Source organism: Zea mays, chromosome 1 (genome assembly GCF_902167145.1).
Source record: "Zea mays cultivar B73 chromosome 1, Zm-B73-REFERENCE-NAM-5.0, whole genome shotgun sequence".
Classification (NCBI taxonomy): domain Eukaryota; kingdom Viridiplantae; phylum Streptophyta; class Magnoliopsida; order Poales; family Poaceae; genus Zea; species Zea mays.
Genome location: NC_050096.1, coordinates 69,326,479 through 69,335,872, shown reverse-complemented (window position 1 = coordinate 69,335,872; position 9,394 = coordinate 69,326,479). Strand labels below are relative to the sequence as shown.

The 9,394-nt window shown below is 43.4% G+C and overlaps 1 protein-coding gene across 2 annotated transcripts; it reads right to left on the bottom strand.

Annotated features, from left to right (window-relative positions):
- Positions 1–2,807: 2,807 nt before the first annotated feature.
- Positions 2,808–8,862, bottom strand: LOC100279962 (Splicing factor arginine/serine-rich). Of its 2 annotated transcripts, none has more exons than XM_035966276.1 (13): positions 8,519–8,840; positions 8,235–8,273; positions 8,007–8,155; positions 7,740–7,815; positions 5,421–5,715; positions 5,231–5,337; positions 5,106–5,153; positions 4,820–5,026; positions 4,404–4,505; positions 4,097–4,227; positions 3,869–3,998; positions 3,195–3,293; positions 2,808–3,104 (listed from the first exon to the last, which is right to left on the bottom strand). In XM_035966276.1, the coding sequence occupies exons 5-13, from the start codon at positions 5,538–5,540 to the stop codon at positions 3,080–3,082; spliced, it is 969 nt and encodes a 322-aa protein (XP_035822169.1). In that variant the 5' UTR covers positions 5,541–5,715; positions 7,740–7,815; positions 8,007–8,155; positions 8,235–8,273; positions 8,519–8,840; the 3' UTR covers positions 2,808–3,079. The 2 variants fall into 2 exon arrangements, with proteins under 2 accessions (XP_035822169.1, NP_001347939.1); NM_001361010.1 differs by having other exon boundaries at positions 2,904–3,104; positions 8,556–8,862.
- Positions 8,863–9,394: the final 532 nt, after the last annotated feature.

Sequence of the window (9,394 nt, the reverse complement as noted above, 5' to 3'; positions counted from 1 at the left end):
ATAGTGGTAGTGTTTGAGAGCAGTGGGTCATTAAACTTAGGGCCAACCCTTGAGTAAGATTGAGGTCAAGACTCACAACATTCAGAGGGAAGCTTTTAGTGATAGGGGGTTTGTGATAGCTTTCAAGGGTAGTTGAATTAGTTCTTTTGAGGTATTTAGTGTCGGTGTTTCGAACCTCACTCTGACAAGTAAATTTATTGTGCGCGTTCCGAGCTCCGGACGGTGTGCTCGGTGGATGCAAGATTTATAGTGGTTCGGACCGAACGTGCCTACTTCCAGTCATCGGTGGCTTACGCTACCGGCACCTTTTATGATCAAAGCTCATAGTAGGGCTTACAAGCGGGCGAGAGAGGGAGGAGAGACTCCCAAGTCTCTTATTCATGGTGGAGGTGGTTACAGAGTAGAGTCCTAGCTAAGTCTTGGCTTGACGGTGGGGCTCTAGCCTCCGGGTCCTCGTCTTCATCGTCGGTCCTTTTGAGCATCGTCTCGTCTGGGTTCCATCCTTGCGTTCGTCGTGTGTCTGAGAGACCAGCCAACCCTAATCTGGGCGTCGACCTCCTCCTTTTATAGGCCAAGGAGGCGGGTCGGCCAGCGGTGGCTTCCTTAGAAAGGACTCATCAGGTGATGGTAAAACTGGGTGTTCTACCATGGGGTAATGCCACGCATGCTTGCAATCGTTTGGCTGTCTTGTATTCTTTATGGCGGATGGCGTGGGGCCCAAGTACCATCAATCGGGCTATACCGACCCCTGGCCTTCGTAGCCTGGGGCTCGACGTGGTTCGTTGTGTTGCGCCCTGCCAGCGGCCTGCACACTCAGGCCTAGTCCTGATAGGTCATGAGTGCACCGCTGGCTAGGGATACGCGAACCATAAATGTCCCGCAGTCCGAGGGGCTCGTAGGTCATGAGCGCTATGTGGCCCGAGGGGTCCGTAGGTCATGAGTGGGAGGCGGACCGATGCCTTTGCTATGGCTTGGCACCAGACACAATTAATGCGACCAGTCATTTATGACGGGTTGGTCTTAGGCTAAGCGTGGGATCCACTCGAGTGGTTTCCCTTTGCCACGTCTGGCCCTCCTGTTAGGATCCACCACGCGACAGGTTCTTCCAGGGTAGATGTCACCTATCTTCTCCAGCTGACCGATGGGCCCTGGATGCCAGGGCACTTTACCCAGTGTGCTCGCTGACCGATGGGTCCAAGAGACCGGGGATCGTATCCCCGACATTCAGTATGACTCGCACCAAGAATGTTAGTGGTGGAGGAGACGATGATAGTGACAAACAACCATTCTCCATCACCCGCCTAGGAGATGGGCAAGGCAATCTAGATATAGAGCTCCCATAAGCGGGAAGCTCGCTGCCAAAGAGGCCTAAAGGGATCTTGAGGTTGCACAAGTAGCTGAGGTAGTTGAGAGAGGAGGCAGGAGTGATTATGTTCATATTACAGATGTGACAGAGGAGCAACCTCGGACGGAGCGGACAGGGCTAGAGTTCTTGTTACACCATGGGTCGATAAATCGAGATGAGGACGTATACCACCATCTCACCCTAGGACAACAGGTCTAGATCACCATCTTGTTGTTCACTTGGACTAGAGAAATGTTAGTGCCTCAACGGTTTAGGAGCTAAGGTTTATGCCACTAGAGAAATGGTTCTCGGCGAACAGTGTTGCTTAAAAACTTCCATATAATTATAACACTACAGGCCGCAGGAAGAGAGCACTAATAAACTTTAGTAGTTTGATTGTATAATGCCTTTTTCTTTTTATGACAGTGGTTGTGTGCTGTTTTTTTGCTGTTTGTGTCAGACTGACAGTCCTCGTCGTACTCGTACACACGTGTTTCGGTGAAGCTAGGCACGCGCCACCGCACAAGTTGAGCCGTGCGCAGCCGTGTTTCGCTGGAGTGAGTTGCAGCCGTAGCCGCAGCAGCTGCCAGAGGAGAGGAGGGTCAGCATCGGCATCCATCATGGCAGGAAGCCGTTGGGTTCTCACGTGCGGGCAGTCGACTACAGCAGAGCAGGAGCTTTTTTTACTTGAATCAAAGATTCTTTCTTCAGAGTTCAGATAGATTTTTTTCCCCTGTAGCTAGCCCACTCTATGGTCAAGTGGTGTACGTTGTGTCAGCTTTGGCATCTGACCGACGTCCGGAGACCACGGGGCCATTGTTTACCTGTGGTCACTGCCAATATCTTAATGGCAATGACCATCTCATGAATGACACAAATCACTGTCGGTCCTCTTTGAAGAAAAGAAAGTACTGTAGGTCGCTTTCAGCTCGTTTCAGGATGAGGTCGGTTCAAACCCAGACCCCAGTATCCAGGCAAGCGACTGCTTGGTAAGTCTCCTACTGCTCTCTATGAGACTATCCGCAACGGTTCCTTCTAAATTTCTCTCCCTATATCATCATCAACATTTCATCCCCTAAATTTTTATCTCCCGCAGCAGTTTCCTCTAAATTCTCCCCTATACCTTACTACAACTATATAATATCATTTTTCTATATCTATTTCTAATTCATCATCATTTTTTCGCAGCTAACAAACAACCGTATGCACAGAATCCGGTCCTCAACAGTGTCTAGGGACACACATGGGATACGGCCTGAGAGAGAAAGAAGCTGCTACCTAGGGGGCTACGCAGCCTGAGAGAGAAAGAAGCTGCTACCTAGGGGGCTACGGAGGGGGCAGCGCTGCAGTGACAAAAGGAGCACTGTCACCTCTATAACGACTACAGTGTTAACGGAGGGGGACTCCAGCGGCATGCGCTGCAGATAGCTGAGGAAGCTGATTCGATCAAAGTTGTTCTGAATAAAAGAACTGCTTGGCAATACTACTAAATTCGGCCTGGAAGCTGGTCTGGCCAAACATGCCCTAAAATTACGCTTGCTTGAAAGGGGCAAGCCATGAGGAACAGAGAATAAACCTTCTGAAACACAAGGAACACACACTGTCGATAATAGGACTAAGAAAACAAAAACGGAGGCTTCTCATGAGTACACATCGCTGCAGGAATGAAAAAGTCTATAAAATAAATTAACTACAACATGGCAAGGCACTTTGTTAGTGGCTGCCTGGATATTTTCAGTGTCTTGACCTGCTTCGGTACCTGCAGTATCATCATTCTTTCAGCTGCTAACTAAAAGAGTAGTGTGGATTTCCAATCGGAGCTCTAGTTAAACTAACGCTGATTACCTACCTTGGAGAGCGAGAGGGCGACCGGGAACTGGAGAGCGAGCGGGATCGGTACCTTCTTGGGCTTCTGCTCCTACTACGGCTTCTGCTATATCGCCGCCTTCTGTGCTAGGAAATAAAACTTCATCAACATCAGGTGCCCTCACCATGATCAGAACTTATTAAACAAATAATGTTTAACACTTCATTAAGCTTGATTTTAGTTATAAGTTAAAACCATATATCATGCATTGCATTTCGCTTATGTGGGCCCTATGTGAGTTGCCTCTTAGTGGATCTTTGATCTAATCACCTAGAAATATTTTCCTAGAACTACATAAACATATATGTACACATGCATATATGTATATGACTGGGTATATAAGCAGTTATGCTTTTGGTCATGGAAAAAGGAGGAAGGAGTGGAGAAGACGCAGCCCAGCAACCAGCCCAACCTGGCCAAGGGGCCCGTTTCCCTTCCCTTTTCCTCCCCAGTGCGTCCGCCTTCCCCTTGGCTCGGCCCAGTCCCTTCCTCCCAGATGAAAATATGGTTTAGGGAGGATAACAATGAAGCAACTACTTGCATAGCTTAGGGATGAAAATGACTTCTATTGAGGTCAACAAATCCACATGCTTAGCACAATTATCCAATGAAGAAGGAAAAAAACAAACTGACATAAAAATGATTGGTTTAATTACCTTGGTGGGGAACGGCTAAGACTTCTACTGCGGCTACGACGCTTGTATCGACCAACTTCAGCAAGTTTTTCCTGCCTTTGTCGTTCCTGTTCTCGTTTCTTGGCAATCTCAGCAGCCGTGTCCTTTTTAACTGACAAAAAACAAAAGCTTAGTATGCTTACATGCATAGGAGCTACTAGGATCAACCAAGATCTAATATGCAGATAGAATGTAACAATTAGCACATACTTTGCTTGTTAAGCTGTTTGCTCATTATCCTCTTAAGTCTTTCTTGTGGTGTTTCTTTCTTTTCAGTCTGGGGAGTTTTACCAGTTCCCCCAGAAGCAACCTTGCTTAGTTTAGCTAATGCTGATGATGTACTGTTAACAGAAATCACATGTCAGTAATGATGAAAAATACAAGACGGTTCTCTAAGTAACAGAGACATGCTCAAGTCGAGACAGCCCATGAAAAATAAAGTAAAGGGTTCTAGACAAACACCCTTGGATGCACATACAGCCGCTCTCTTCATAACATTGTAATCATCATGACAAACCTGGGGGAAGGTTTCAAAAGTTTTGCAGTTCTTTCCTGTTCCACAGACAAAGAAGAGGCAGGATCACTGTGAAGTGCCTCAAGAATTTGACCACCAGACAACCTGCAAAATATGGGGTATTATAGCCATAATAATTTACATGGCAAAGATGCACAGGTCATAAACTCCACAGCTGACTGTAGATATATGTGTGTTAAATCTTCTTCCTGCTTAGCAAAAATAAAACGAACCATAAAATGCATGCCTATCTACAAAACAACTATTTTTTACACCATAGATACCATCATGACCATGTCTTGATCTATCCTATTCCTGACATAGTCATCTTCAGAACACCAGGATTGAGGTAATAAGCTCCATCAGAGAAAAGTTCGCCCAATGTATATTTGCAAATATTAAAAGTCGAGTTTCCCGACCGGTTAGGTATGTCAATTCGTATTGGAGACGAAGGCGGAGAGATCCCTGAAACTTTTGGTTCACTGGTATCATCGGAACCTCCAAATTCAGTAATATATTCAACCCTAGGAGCCTTTTGCTTGCTCCAATAATTGCTTTCAGCATGTATCCCACGGCCATGACGCCTAGAATGGGATGGTGAACGAGATCTTGATCTCGATCTTGATCTGTCAACATGAAATATATATGGAGATTAAGGAAAGCAAATACTTTGTGAAAACAAATTACAGTGAACACGGAATGCACCTTCTGCCCCTTGAATATGCTTCATATGATGGGCTTCTCCTTTGTTCCCTATATTATTAACCTTGTCATAAAAATGATTTCAATTTGTCTTCTTAGTTAGAACTTAGAAGAATGATAAATAATACCTATAAGGATCACGATAAGATACCCTTCCAACAGAACGTGCTGCCTCCCGCTCCTTTTCCCGCTCAATCTGAGAAGCCTTCCTTCTTTCTCTACGGCTCATTTTTTTCTGTACAATTTGATTATATTACTTCTTGCAAGAAGAAAAAAACAAGTAAATAGGTAAATATTACAAGCTACTAAGTCACGCACTATAGATGGGTCGCCTTTAACAATTTCTTTCTGCCTCTTCTCCTGTTCTTTGTTTTTTTTATCCATGTAAACAAGCCAGTTATATCTTTTTATCCCAAATTCTTTCGCTATACTTTCCATTCGTTCATCACTGCTATCATCACTACTGAAGTCCTTGTCATCATCATCAACTTCTTCCTCTTCGTCGTCGTCATCACTGTCTAGGTCTTCAGATTCCTCATTTCCGTCTCCCTTGTATGAGTATCCAACCTGTGAATATGCGCCTTTGCTAGCAGGAGGCTGTGAGGATTGTGGTCTACCAGAGACAAGAACAAACAATAACTAAGAGTAAAACCAGGAAAAAAAAGACACAGGATTTGATGAAAAATAAATTGTATCTCACAGAGAAGCAACAATACAAGTCATACCAAACGGTTAAAATAAGTATTCCAGGTATGCATAACGCTATTTACCACATCATTTAATCCTGATTTACCTCTGGAATATTCAGAAGATGACAAATAAGTAAATTGATGTCTACTCAGGTATGAGTTGATTTGTGCACTTATTAGGTACATTCAAGTATCCAACTATCGACCTATTAGTTCAAAAAATCAGGAATGTCCAATTAAAATATTAAATGCTTTTAATTTGGCCAATGTCCACAAACAAGCTGGATTATTTGGAAAGTCTCTCCCTCTCTGTTTCTTCACTGTCCCTATAGCTTAATTCTCTCTCCGTAAGACCATGTGAAATTGTAGGCCCCACAGCACCACTCTATTCCAACTTTTGTTATTTAAGAGAAATAACTGTTTTCTTGGTCCTATGTTAAACATCTTTTGCTCATAGATGTAGAGTTAAGCTATCCAGTCAAATGTCAATGCATATGAGACCTAATCATGCTAGGGACATAGCAAATCACAAGAGCGACAGACATTGGCAATGACATACACATCTGCATAAACAAGTGTCAAGTTTATCAACTTCTGTAATTTAACTAAACAAATCATTTTTATTATTTTAAGATAAACATGAACACATAATAACAAGTAGGCTGTCTATGTCACAACATTAGGACTAATGAAGTATGTTTATCCTAAATCCTAATCGTCCCTAAACCTGCAACCACAAGCCTCTCCTTTATGTGCTTGTTGGGAGGAATGTAATTGGACATTCAATTGTAACTAATTAGTTCTCCGTGCATCGCTACGGCTTCTATACATCATACACAATTTCTTTGTACAACACAAACCAACATGAGTTGCAGTGTTTAAAGGTGAGTGCTCTCTTTCTAGAGACCATGGTTCGAATCCCAGCAGGTGCATTTTTTTATATTTCGCTGGCGCGCGGGGAACGCTCGATACGCGTGTAGTGTGGGGAGGGGGACGATGCACGAAGAAACTCGCGCTTTATAATAGTAATGAAATGCGGTGAAATGTGCCAACAGAAACAGCCAAAATTGGAATTCTCTGAAAAATATCTTCCTTTTAACAATCACCAAGCTGTTTTCTAATAGTCAACAACATACTGAATATGTACAAAGCATTCAAGCTGATATTTATTAAGTTCAAGGCTTCAAGCACTCTTTGACTGAATCAGCATAAAAAAAGTTGATAAAACCAGTATGTTTTTTTATCAGACTTTCATTATGATCATGCAAAAGTATTGAACAGTTTAAAATATATCGGTAATACCCAGATACACTTGTGTTTAAGCAATTAATCCTCTGAAGAATGAAAATATTTTAGAAGAAATTTATAAGGCTATACAATATACTCCAACAGAATTTTTCGATGATAAAAAAAACATACAACCCCCTAATTTCAGTTGTCAGTGTAGTTTCCCTAATCATACGCTACTCTAATGTCTGATATAAGTGTAGCTTCCCTGAGCAATAACAACCACAAAACATCTTGAAAACCTGTGAGATTGAAGTGCTTTACTCATTTGGAACTTATACCAATGCATGAATGCAATTTTTATTAGCTAGAGCAGCAAAAAGAAACATGAGAGATTGGAATGTCTTTAGAAAAAGGGTGTAAAACAATAGTGATCCATGTGCCATAATAATGACCAAGGAACAAGTTCCTTTTAATATGTTGTCATTATTAGTACTATACTCATATTTTATATCAATCGTCTTGCAGGGTCAATCCTCTGACCTACCCAAGTTGCTAGGGACTAACGCTTTTGTGGTAGCAGTGGTGTCATTTGGTAGAGCAAAGAATTACTGCTATCATTCATTCATGTTTCACATCAATGTTCTGTGTATAAATGTAATTATGTAAGTTGCAAGAGCAAGAGAGGAAATAGAGCACACAAAATTAAAAGCAGGCATACTTGTCAAAGCTAAAAGGAAGAAGAGCTTTTGCCTCCAACTCTTGCACAACATGCTGCAAACCGGCCTCATCAGAAACTGTGAAAAGAAGCTAGGTAAATGTTCAGTTAACTAGTGCTTTGAATTAAGAAATAGCACCCTTTTTCTGTACCAATTTAGAAACAAATAAAGTGTGCATTAGGACAATCCCTCAAGTGATGTAAATGGATGCAAGATATGAAATTTCTACAGCAACAGCAATAGAACAGAGAAACCAAAAAGGTACCGACATCCTCTGCGACGATGCTTAATCAAATCCCGGTAACGTTCAAAATTAACAAATTCCTCTAACTCTTCCTCTTCTTCAGATTTCCCTTGGACTCGAAAAGGGCGAGAGCTCGAGTCTCGGATAAAATCAAGCAATGCACGGCCATCAAATCTGTCCATTATAAATATAATGGGTATCAGTTTTCTTGTACTTAGGATAATCTGTCATAAACACAAGAATAGATAGTTACCTGTCAATCAAAACATCTTGCTTTCCATTCCATTGTATCCTGCAATGGAAGCATAGTGAATGAGTAGTAGCAATCAAGTGATAACAACAAGCCATCAATTCCAATGTCATAAACACAAGAACAGACTATGCTTCATCAGATGAAATTTACAATGACATGTATCCGAGACTCAGCGCCGCAGTATCCATCATCAGTTATTACAGTAAACTATTAACTCGTATAGCATAACTCATCAGACCAAATCCGAAACTGTGCCTACGCTGCGACCAAGCATCGCACCGCACCGATAGGAGAGATGGTGAGAGAGGATTGGGCACGCACAATCCCTGCTGGTCCTCGGTGGCCTGGTACAGGGCGTCGTCGCGGTGAACGCGGCACCGCGTGCCGGAGACCTGGAGCGCCTGCTGCGGGTCGCCGCGGCGGCGGGCGAGGTAGACGGCTCGGCGCTGCGCCCGGCGGCGGGCCGCGTCCATGAGGTCGTGGACCTTCCGCTCCGACCGCCGCGCCTCGTGCCACATCGCGCCCCCTCCTTCCGGAATGCTCTGCTGGAAACCGTGTACGGGTGGCGTGGTGCTTGGAAATCTAACCCTAGGACTAGGAAGCTGCTACAAGCTGAACGGGAATAGACATCTGAACATATTGGCTATTGGCGGTCATTTACGCAGAAAGTATTTCCCAGTATTTAGAACGGAGAATTATTATATTTTAATGACTCTCTATTTATTTTTTTCATAAAGATTACACTCTATACGTAACATCTCAAAGTGGCTAGCCGGATTTGTCTAGTGAGGAAACCAATTTGGAGAATCGAATATTTAGCGAGTTAGATGACTAGTGTCGGTGTTTGGACCGTGGTTCCTTAACAACCATAACAACCAGTAAATGTGTCGCGTGGCTGGCTCTAGATGGTGTACGAGATGACACAAGCGATTCTCCTGGTTCGGGCTACTCAAGGCCATACTTCCAGCAGAGAGGATGAGACTTATATTACTCACATTGTGTTGCCTGTAGTAGGGGTTTACAAGCACAACGGGAGAGAAGTCCCCAAGTCCCTAGAGATGATTGAGGCAAGTGTCAATATCTAAGACAGTGTGAGAAAGCAAGAGTTCATCTACGTGTGTCTCTTCCTGTCCCATGGAGGGACCACTGCCCTATTTATA

Excerpts from the sequence above, each read along its gene's own strand:
- LOC100279962 (NM_001361010.1), bottom strand. The coding sequence starts at position 8,752 with ATGTGGCACGAGGCGCGGCGGTCGGAGCGGAAGGTCCACGACCTCATG. Across the intron at positions 8,156-8,234 it reads CAAGATGTTTTGATTGACAG|ATTTGATGGCCGTGCATTGC; the intron begins GTAACTATCTAT and ends TATAATGGACAG. Across the intron at positions 3,294-3,868 it reads CTTAGCCGTTCCCCACCAAG|AAGGCGGCGATATAGCAGAA; the intron begins GTAATTAAACCA and ends TTCCTAGCACAG.